The 11,845-nt window shown below is 37.8% G+C and overlaps 1 protein-coding gene across 1 annotated transcript in view; it reads right to left on the reverse strand.

Annotated features, from left to right (window-relative positions):
- Nucleotides 1-7,415, reverse strand: part of TFEC (transcription factor EC) — a gene marked incomplete at both ends in the record, with an annotated part of 63,818 nt that extends 56,403 nt beyond the window's left edge. Inside the window, 3 exon segments of the mRNA XM_080623422.1 lie at nt 7,323-7,357; nt 7,360-7,387; nt 7,389-7,415. Coding sequence (XP_080479548.1) covers nt 7,323-7,357; nt 7,360-7,387; nt 7,389-7,415 — 90 coding nt within the window.
- Nucleotides 7,416-11,845: the final 4,430 nt, after the last annotated feature.

Genomic DNA, 11,845 nt, shown 5'->3' on the forward strand with positions numbered 1-11,845 from the left:
ACAGAATGACTGAAACAAATCCTGGTCCTCTGACCACTTGCTCACTACTTACTGCTTCAGGGTGGCCTGCAGCACTCGAGTAAGACAACACTTCAATGTCTGCGTGCAAAAGGATCCTCACAGAGATGTTCCCTTTCTCATTTGGTGCAGGGGAAACAGCTGCTAGAGAAAATTTAGCCTTGTGCAGTGGCAGTGCAACTCTATAAAGGTGAAACAACTTAGAGTGATGGATTAAAACACAAAACACCTGGGCAAAAAAACAGAGCAAAGATAACTTTGTTTTTTACTGACCTGGTTTAGAAACTTCCAGTTTGCATTTTCTTAAATACATCTGTATTTACAATTATTTACACCCTCACATCTGCATTCATCCAATACAACCAGTTACCCTGGAGTGGAGTACATAAGTGCATCTTTAGTAAGCAAGTGTTATTCCCCAAGACTGATAGTCACATTTGTCTTCTCCCACTCAGCAAAAATGTTGGGCATTATTGAGGCTGGAGAGCATTTAGTAGGTTTTCAAATCTAACCTTGTTACCATTTTCTCTTTTTTTGCTGTTTCTTCTGTACAAATGCATGATGGTTCCAGAATACAAGTTTTGGATGAAACTGGGGAGTTGTGTCCTGATTATATCTAAAACAGGTGGGTTGATGGCACTATGTTAGATCTTGCTTCTGCAAAATGACAACTGGCTTAGCCCAAATGTCAAACTTTCAGAACGACCTAGAAAAGATAAACTAACTACAAGCAGCATGTCCTGAGTTCAGCTTTCTAATACACAGCATTATAGTACAATCTGGGATAAATAAGTATGGCTTTTTTTTCATTAACCCTGATTTAAAATGAGGCATCTAAATTAGTACTCAGTCCTTTCAGTTTCCAGAGTAGTACTAGAATACCTTTGTGTGTTGCTCTCCAAAAGTCAGTTGCTCCCCTCAGCATTGCAGGAAGCATATTGACTTTGATGTGAAATTATACATTCAGGATATTCTTTTGAGAACCATGAAAGTGACTCAAGAATGCCAGTCCCCACTGATGTTATTGTAGACCATGCTTTTAAATCACTTTCAGGCTTTGAAACTTCATCTACATTTTGGACATTCAGATTTGAGAGATTTTTCCATGACTGTGGAGGCAAAAAGACCAAGTATGATTAAATTCTTTAGATACCAAATAGCAATTATAGGTTTGGGGGACAGAGGGACATTATTGGTTATTTCCTTAGATCAGTTGGTTTTATTTTCCTTTCCCCTGGGGACAAATTGTCTACATCAATCAAGTTTTTTTCTGGTGGAGAGTTTAATTGTGAATGAATATAGATGCCTATACATGGATGTAACATCTGTACATACATGATTACTGAAGTCCCCATAGTTCTTTCCATAATTTCACGATTAAATATAAAATGGATGAAAGGGAGCTGTAAGCTGCATAATTGACAAATGGGGTGTGATGTAAATATTATTTAAATACAGTCTTGCTCTGAATTTGTCAACAAAACTTCCACTGAACTCAACAGAAGCTTTGTGTAAATAAGCAGTAAAGAATATGTACTGTTTTATGCAGTACAACAAATTTAATTTTATATAGCAGAGAAATGAAATCTTCTTATCTCCTCAGAAAGCAGTTTATTCAGTTAATGGTCTAACTTAAACCTGGTCAGCTATGCTGCAATGCTATGGCATAAGTGCAATAGTTTAATTGTAATGCAGTCCAAATCCAGATGGCATTGAAAATATCTTTTTAACCAACCAGTTCCTGCTACAAAAATACACTGCAAATTCGATGGCAGTTAAAAATGAGCATTAAAATCAATTATTAGTGACTACACTATTAAGCCCTGTTTTGCAGTTGCAGCTCTCACACACCCCTGCTGGGAAGCGGGGTCCTACCCTTCAAGCAGGGATGGGCGCTTGGGCTCTCCTCAGGGCTGCCACCACCACTGCAAGGCCCTGAACCCTCTCCTCTTGTCCCTGAACCCAGTTTAGACCCTGACACCTAGTTGTCCCCACTACTAAGGAGCAGAATAATCCCTGGAAGCAGGTCCTTGCCTGTCCCTGTACTTACCCTCGCTCCTTACTCATACTGAGGGTGGCAGATATGACTGGCTGGCTGGAGGTCAGTAATGCTGAGGGAAGCAAGCACCCAGGGTTTTCACAGATCCTGCTTTCCTTCCCATGAAGGGTGGGGACGAGGTTCTCTCCTCTTAAGGAACTACTAGAAATGTGGTTCTATATTTGACTTTCGATGGCTGTTAAAGACAATTGCTCAGGGCAATGTTTGTGTAACACCACTTTCCTCTCACAAATGAAACCTGTTTTTTGGTAGTGAGGTGGAAATTTGAGCTATTACTTTAACAGCTTTAAAATTCTCTGAAATATATGAGAAAACCTGCCCCAAAAGCTATAGCATAATAAGATTCTGTATACTGAGACAAAATTAATGCAAGATGAGATGACACTTTCATCACAGCAGGGAGACTTGAGAAAAGAAGCCCTGAATATGGATCAAGGTTTAGGGTATTTAAAAGGGCAACTCAGGTGTATGCGGTGTTGAAGACATGTTTATCTTAGACTGAGATTAAAAAGTTCTGTAATCAGGATATGCTTTTGTAATGCAATGGTTTCCTCCCAATTATGAATAACTTGAAATCACACTAAGTCCCCTAAGCCTTTTTTAATTTCTTAAAGTGGTGCCTATATGTTAAAGCCTTCAGGGAGGCAATTTTGTCTCTTTTAAACCCAGGTTTTATAACTGTTGCAAGTGCTTTGGGCATATTTGAACCTTCACGTCAAATATTTTCTAAGGTGGGAATTACATTCCTGAATCCTGTTTGGGAAACACCCTTTTTCTCTCACACTGTATTGTTCTCTGTGTAAGGTCATTGTAAAAGGTTCATCTAACCCTTCATGAGAGGCAAGAATTAGGATCCACGAGCAATGACAGATGACCTACAACTAGCATGGTATTTTCCTGTTTTAACTATTCTTCACTTGAAAGAAGCTGAAATATTTGTGCATTGCACAAAACCAAAACCAAAGGGGGCTGAGGTTCAAAAAGCAGCTCACAATTTTGAGTAATAACAGTGAAAAAGGAGTTAATAGCGTCTCTGATCTCACTAAGCAAGAAAGAGGTCCAGTATGTCAAAATGTTATACAGGGACAAAAAACATCAGAGATAAAACACTTGGACTTTGTCCACCCCAGATGCTGAAACAGAGCTGCTTTCTCTTAAAGCTGCTGAAGAAGTCATTGCTATTCTCACAGCATTGCAAAACTTAAAAAAAATAAATCACAGACCTGCATTTGATTTCACCTGAGCTCTGCTCTAGACAGGGACAGCCCAGCTCCCCACAGGACACTTGGAAAGCTAAGATGGACTCAGGGCTCCACAAACAAGATAATGTTCACAGAAATTAGGGGGGGGGGGGGAGTTCATCAGAAAATCTATTTGGCCTTCCAGCCAGAGAAAATGCTAGCAAGTGATATAAAAACATCATGGAGGTCAGGATGGCCAAGGGGATGGAAATTGAAAGCTTGGCCTTAGGGGAGAGGTGGACTAGTCACACTCCTCTTGGCTGGCCAGTGCGTGTTGGCAGATACAATATCTAATGCATTCTCCTGGAGTGTTCCTTGTTGTTTCTGGCTTCCACCTCACTGAATTCCATCAGAAATAGCTGATCAGAATGATTTGTTCAGCATCCCTGTGCCCTCCAGCATCCTGTCACCCATTTCCCTGAGTTCCAGAGATGATTCCTTATTCTTTTTACGAAATACACTTTCTCCAAAGTACAAACATTGATAGCAGAGGTTAGCTTCCTCCCCTCCCCAAGCTATGGACATTTGCTTTTTTCACTGTTAGCGAAATCATTACATTAAAATGTCATTATTGTAATATTTCCATGTTACATAAACCTTTCACCTAAGAATCTCAAAAGGCTTTGCCCTTGTAAATATCATCATCTTTGAGAGGCTTGGTAATAAAGTTAGTATGTAACACACTTTAGGAATAAAACTCAGAAGCACAGATTGTACTCCTTCAGTCTGATTCTTGCTGTTCTATGCTTTTCCCTTTCTGGCAACTAAAAATTTTAGAAATATATGATTTTCTTTCCCAAACCCAATTAGGCCACTTTTTACTGATACTCCTGGTAAGGCAGTGTGCAGTGGATAACAGGCCAAGGTGAAACCATACCAAATGAAGATAAAAACTTATGTCTAAAAGGAGTCTGGATTTTGCTAAGTTTACAGCCTTTGAGATATTCAAGCACATAATATCAGCCAAATGAAGACCCTATGCTTTACAAAGCATATGGTGTTTAGTCAAAGACACCTAAGGGTATGCTGAAATGCCTTTTTTTCAGATAACAGTGATTTGAATGGAAGCTCAGCACTTCCCTGACTGAAGGCCAGCGTGAATCCAACCCCTTGCTCCCTTCCTATGGGAACACTAGGCAGGGAGACCTCTTTTCAAAGGAGGTCAGCCTTTGAAACAGGAACTGACCTTCAGCAGCCAAGGCTCCCCTCTCCTTTGCAGCCTTCATGCACTTTTTATCAGAAAGCAATGCAATTGGGTATATTCTAATTCTCATCTGTTAAACGTCCTTAAAAGCCTGGAGTTGTTCCTGTTCTCACTAAAAGACAGGAACTGAGTGCATTTGAGAGACAAATCTGGCCCTCAGCTTCTCTTCCTCTGCCTTTCCCATATATGGTAGTTCTGTTATCAAACCTAAACCATTTTTTTAGTGTATAAGAGTAATTGTGATCACCATGGGAAGAAAGTATGCGCTCCTCGTGTGTTTCTGGAAAAAATTCTTTGGAGTAACAAGGATTCAAGCAACTTCCCAGGCATGTTCAGCTTGCGGCTGTTTCTCTGGAGAGGAGTGGGTGCCAGGGACACAGCTACTTGCAGGAGAGAGACAGCAGAGAATACTTTTCTATCATTGTCACTTCCAGGAGAGAGAAGAAAAGTAGGGGGTACCTGCTGGAGAGGATGACCTCAAGGGAGTCCAGATCCCAAATTGCAGCCTGGGATCTAGATTTGTATCCAGCTGCTACAGTCAGAACTCCAACCCTAAATGAATATAGGCTTTCATTCCCTGTCACATAAAGGGGAGCTGTTTAGATAAGCCCTACATCATAAATGCATTGTGATACCCAAAGTGAGAATACAGCTTTTCCCTGCAAACGCAGCTGCTCTTTTATGGAGGTTGAAAGGTGAGAAAATGGAAAAGTTTTACATTTCATTTAAAATTGAACCACAGAGCTTTCTAAATCAATATTAGTGCCCTCAAATCTCAGACCAAAAAATACCTGTCAAAGGAAGAGAATGACTGTTCTCACCATTCTAGCCATCAAAGTTATTTTGATCAAGTCTGAGTGTATTTTTAATAATGATTTTCCTTCTCCCCCAAAGTCTTCTTATTCACTTGAAGGTAAAATTATACAAAGAGAGGAGCAACTTTCTGAAAAAGTGTGAGAACCTCAGGGACCAATATTCTGTTAACTCAGGATCTTGAATAATACGTGTGTCAGAAGGCAATGTGAGTTTGGCTCTTCAAAAACAAATAGTTTTTAAGTATGTATTTTAACAATATAAAACAGTGGCAAGACTAAAATAAATCACAGTTTACTGTTTGTTTGCCGTCTTTAACATTAATTACTGTGAAGGTGCTGCGTTTATAACATCCACGCCCCAATGTGAACAGTTGCAAAGACTTCCTCAGTGCTATAAAAAGCCTCCATAAGTACTTGAATTCAAACTTAAAAGAACAATCCTGAAATTGTCTCAAAGCATTTTATATATTTTCTAAGTCATGCTGAGATATACACTAAAAACCTCTACTAAAACCAGCTGGAATCAGGGAGAGAGGAAAAAAACATTCTGATTAACAGCTTTGTCACACTAGGCTTGTAGCACTGTTCCCAGTGCTAAGCAGTGCCCTACTATAAATATTTAAAAGTTTTAGGAAATTCTAAGAAGTGTTACTTAGAATTTATAAAAAACAACTATTCAACTTAGAATACATGCTAATAAAGCTTTTCCAGAACCTGAATACTTTTGTCTGTGGCACAGACAGCATTATAGATAAAGCATATGTTTTAATAGAGGAATCTATGTGACAGAAGATAATAACAAAGCACACAGATCTGTGACAGCATTATTTCAGAGTATGAGTGCTTTTATAGGATGGGGGAAGACTGCTGGGTATGTATCATATTTATAGATGTATTTACACACTGGTAAATCATACCTTTATTTGACTATTTCATATATAATTGTTATTCTTAGAAACGTGACTCAGATCGAAATGAAATACCACAAGTTGTATCAGAAACTTTTTATCTAACTTTATTATTTAAGATTTTATTTTATGATTTCATAATTAAAAAATACAGTCCTCTTGGAAGGAAATTCTACATAATTTTTTTTTAAAGCTATTTCAAAAAGGCACTCATATAATGGAGCTCAGAATCTGACCTGTAAGACTTAGACAGCCAATATTTGCACCAGCAGCTACCTCCTAACAGACTTGTCAGAGATAATGGGAAGTTTTCAGGTTGGTTTCCATAAAAATATGGAGCACACTTTGGTGTTTAAAATGATTACACCATTTTGTGTATTTGCTGTGAGACCTAATTCCAAATAACATCTCAACTTCAAAAAAAATAATTTTATACACATTTGTGTTCATAAACATGCTTTTAAAATTTGAACTAATTCTCAAGTTTCTCAAATACTAAACCAAAAGGGCAGTTTCTAGCTGTAAGTGCAATTGTATTTAATGTGATAGTAATAAAATAACAGACAACATACACTATAACCTGTAAATAGGGAGAAACAATCATGGCAAAATTAGACAGCAGAGCAAACATACACATCATTCACTCCTTGAAGATGACTGCTCTATTATTCAGCTCTTCTTCTATTTCTTTCTGAAAAGCTATTCTGATTAACTAAATGCCTCCTCATCAGCTAAATCAACAACAGGAAAACAGAAGAGTGGAGATTTCTGATTTTGGGCAAAAAAAAAAAAAAAAAAAATAAAATCATCCGGCACAAGTAAAATTGTAAAATCCTACAAATCAGGAAGATATTTTTACAGATTAAAAATAATATTTTTTCTTTCTACTGCAATGCCACCAAAATGGGGGGGAGGAAGGAGGGAAGGAGGAAAGCCTCTAAACTGTCTCCGTTAGTATGCAGATAATGCCACATACATGTGACACATGATGTCAAGAATTCTATTTCATTTCTTACAGCTGAAGGAACAGAATATAGATACTGCTGCTACAATAGGGTTTGAAGCAGTCATACGTACCTGCCCATACCAACTGTATTCCAGCATTGTAACCTCAGTGAACACCAAGTCTTAGAAAGCTCAGAGCAAATTCTTGTATACGAAGTGTTTCATGTAAGACAAAGCCTATGACTATGCTGCTACTTTCCTTTTCAAGGGAGTGTGCTACAGTCTACAACTTTTTACTTAGCCACCAGCACTGCTACAATCATAGCTTTGTTGAAGTGTTGTGCTCTTGCAGCTAAAACCTGTTGATAATGAACCTGAACCCATTATTTTGAGTCAATGAATTGAAAGAAATAGGGCAAAGAATGAAAGCCACAGGGCCAATTACCAGCATTCTTTGATGTATTACTTGCTAGCACTCACCAAATCACTTTGTGTCTTTGTCTTGATCCCCTCTGTTATTCATTAATTATTCTGGAAGGGTTAGAGTTCAGATAGCTAATTGCACAGACAGTCTTACTTGGTGGGGATTCTCCCTACACTGACACTTTCCCCAACTGTGCCCAGCCACCTTGTATTATGCCAATTAATCCAATTCTTGGCATTTTTGTACAGTCCTCCAGGTTCTTTTAAAGCTTTGCCTAAAATGTTTTCACTCAGGCTTGTACAACAGAGGCTGAAGAATATTTGTGAACTGGAAAGATAATGTTTTATGATTGTCTTCTTCATTCTTTGTAGAGGTCACCGGTCTTGGTGACCCCACATGCTTGTGTCTTTATTTACAAGCATAGTGTTTAGTACTTTTATTGCATATGTGTAAATAAGAAGTATTTTGAAATACATCATTTTTCTTCTCACTGTCCCTCCCTACCCTTCATTTTTGTCAGAAAGGATCTTTCTTGAAATGAGAGGTAGATATCACTTTATATCCTAAGGGGCAATTTCTAGGACTATTTTTGTAGTTAACCAAAAGAAAATATCACATTTTTTTGTCGATATTAGTGCAAGGAATACTTCCATGTCCAAAATTTCGTAACAAAAAAGAAATAAATTATAATCATGTGAATACAAAAAAACCCCAAAAACCCCAAACAAAACAAAACAAAAAAAAACAAAAAGGAAATAACTACTTTCTGTTCTGTAAGATCAAAGCCCAAGCTCCTGTTTGCAAACTCAGTAACTGTTCAAGGGCTTCCAGTTCCAGAAAATGCACACTTAGGACTCTTCATTTTCACCCAGAATTAGAAAGATGTCCGCTTCCTGGGTTTGGGCACTAATTCTATGTTTGTTAATCTGCTACCACAGATACCCACATTCGTGCTCCTACAACCCTCAAAAATTAGGAATTTGGAACAATAGTTTGGGGCCACAAATCAGAAGCACAGTTAGGACCATGCCTATTCACAATTAGGTATACCCTACTTTTTAAGTAGTTCCACTGTAGGCAATGTCAGTAATTTTAGGTCCTCATAGTCACTGCCATGTGGCTGGGAACTGTGAAATCAATGACTTTGCTCGAAAAGCTGGAAGCTAAAGAAAAGATGTAAAACTGGGTCCTTGGAGAGTACTCTGCGTTTCAGTATGCTCAGACGTGATGCCCTTTAAGAAAGTAGTCACTGAAATAACCAGAAAACAGCAGCCACAGAGAACATGCTCTAATTATTTTAAAGTATTATATTAGGTACACAAGTAATTATTTTTTTAGAGATGCCAGTTAGTTTATAACAGTGTACTGCAGACATTAAAGTGCTAAGTAAAATTTTACCGAGGGAATGTCATCCTCAAACTACACCAAACAGATATTGCAATGAGTTATAAGTGAATACTGAAGTCCAAGGTGGGGGGGGAGAGGAGGGAGAGGGAGGGAGGAGATTTTGTAGTAAATCTGTTTTAAAAAAATTAACAGTGTTTTAGCACTTCAGGTGATCTGACTGCTAATCTCCATTTGCAGATAACAGAAATCCAATATCCTTCAAGCAACCAGGTCAAAAGAACAGCTCAATAATTACCGGAGTCTTATATAAGAATTTGTAAAACACCCAGGAGCATAAGGCAGTTGAGGAAGATCAAAGAAAGAAAGTTTGTTTATAGAATTCATTTTTCTGCGACAAGATTCTAAATAAGCTTAAGATGGTGCTTCCTTCCCTATACAAAGTCCAAACAGAAAGTTATTAATCACTGTTCTGTGAAATGAGCCATACTTTGTGTATATATTCAGAATCACCCAAGGTCCATCTTCAAGTGAATGGTGTGCAAAATATTTCTGTTAGTCTAAACAAATTGTGATCTCTGGCCTCACTTAGACTGATCTGTTGACCGGACTAATGCAAAGCTCATCACCCATGAATTCATACTTATTAAGCATTCCATTTCAAATTTGGTTTCATAAGCTACATTAGTATCAAAACTAAACCCCAAAGAGTTCTATAAGTAATATATTTTTGCATAGTTGTGTCCATGCATAAAATATGGATCTTTTGCACTCCATGACTTGACTTTTTTCTCATTAAATAGACCAAACATGAGGTTTCTGTCTCATTAATATGTAATTAAGATAAACCAGATATCAAGTCATTTCTCTTCAAAGAACAGTTTCTAGAAATAGGAGAATATTATCTACCTCTGAAGCAGAAAAGTACCTTGAGTGAATGATGCAGAGTTGGTCTTGTTCTACCATAAAGTTAAAAATTCAAAAGGATCAAATACTACTAAAGAGTTATTCTTTAGTGAGATAGAGATTTATGTCAAATCCATAAACCAGCCTCTGATTTCTGAATCCCTTGATAATGCACACATAAGAGGGGCAGCCACCACATATTGTGTGATCAGTTACTGTGCTGAGGACCTTCCCCAGGCAAAGGAGGCTAGGAGGACTCCTGGTCCTCAAAGATCTAACCTCAGAGAGCTGCTCACAGAAGACTGTGCAGCTCAGCAGGTGGCTGCTTTATCCCACTGCTTTGTCCTCTCTCACTTGAGAAACAGGTGACATGACTACTTGCACTGCTGTTGATTTAAGGCACTATCATGTAATCTTCAGTTGAAGGGGCATGTGACCACACAGGTTGATGCCTCACCCTCCTGAATCACATCATATCATTTCAAGCTGGGATGAAATAACCCACTCGGTGGCAAGACGGGACAACTTGATGACTGTGCACCAGATAATTTCTATACATCAGTTATCCAAATTTCTAAATACTGTTTTTCTATACTGAAAGAAAAATGTATTTGCACAGAGTCCTATTTTTTAAGGAGAATTTAATTGTTACAGAAATATTTCAGGACTTTCCAGAACCCCCATCCCCATTTCTTTAAGTGAGCCCCGGAGCTGAGAACAGCTCTTTATTTCAGGGAACAGTTCTTTATTTTGGATATAGCACCAACTACTTTTTTAGTGTAGAAAAGTAAGGTATTGCCAACAGCACTTAAAAAAACATACAGTTTAAGTATCTGCATTGAATGATTACCGCTGTCATCTCCACGTTTTTCTGTATTGCTGAATTTGACATTGAGACTTCAGAAGTCTAAGATGTGCTTTCTGTCAATAAAGTCCTTTTTAGCTGTAAGGCCCTTAAGGAAGTCGTTCACTATGCTTTGCGCACTGGGGCACTGATCTGGTTGAAGAAACCAGAATTGTCCAATAACTTCTGACTACAAGCTCTTTCAGTCATGGCTGAGGCTTCTGAAAGTGCTCTGTTGCTGAGGTCAATAGCTATTCCTTACAACTTCCACAGGAGCAGCCCAGTGCACAGGTCTTTCAGAAGTTCCATCTCTTGTTTTGTAACTAAGAATGGACATTTTCTAGACTCCTTTTTCTATAAATAAAGTGGTATGAAATGTAAATTATTTCTCCCCTGAGTAATAAGGAAGAACAGAAATTCATATGTGAATAGGTTTATTACAGCTTACAGATTAACATTTAACTCCTAAATCAGAACACCTTACATCCAAGAGCCATGACATAAATTAAACTTGCACTAGATATGGAATACAGCAGAGAACAGAAATAGGGGTTAATTCCCTACAAGAGCAATTGATTTGAAGTGCAAACAGCAACAAAATTGCTTGAGAAAATTCTTAACTGTATGTAAATTATATTGCCCTGGTGGACTTCAGCCTGAGTAACCGAACCTTGTACGAATTGAGCATCATTAGTCTAAAACCACCTGTTTTTCCAAACTGGAAACAAATTAAATATCTTCTCAGTAATAAAATAAATAAGATACATTAAGGATTATATCAACCTTCTTAAATTCATTTAAAATGCTGCTGTCCAAAGTTAGCTGTCTGCTAAATACAGCGAGGATATTACATGATTCTGAATCTAGTCACATTAATGCATCTCTTTCCTTTCAGTAACGCAATTTGGAAATTGAGCTTTTCCCCAGGCAAGTGCATCTTATTTTTAGATCCTTTCCGTTAGCTAATTAGTAGTTTATTTTATTTAACTGTGGCAAAAGCCTACTATTCTGCTTTTAATTTATTGCCACTGATTAGGAACTTTGCCTGAATAATATTTACAGGAACTATTATTTTTATTACCATTATTATTATTATTGCTATGTATTTTCCATGAACTTTCTGCATTGCACAGGACT

The sequence above is a fragment of the Psittacula echo genome, assembly GCF_963264785.1.
Source record: "Psittacula echo genome assembly, chromosome: 1".
Taxonomy (NCBI): domain Eukaryota; kingdom Metazoa; phylum Chordata; class Aves; order Psittaciformes; family Psittacidae; genus Psittacula; species Psittacula echo.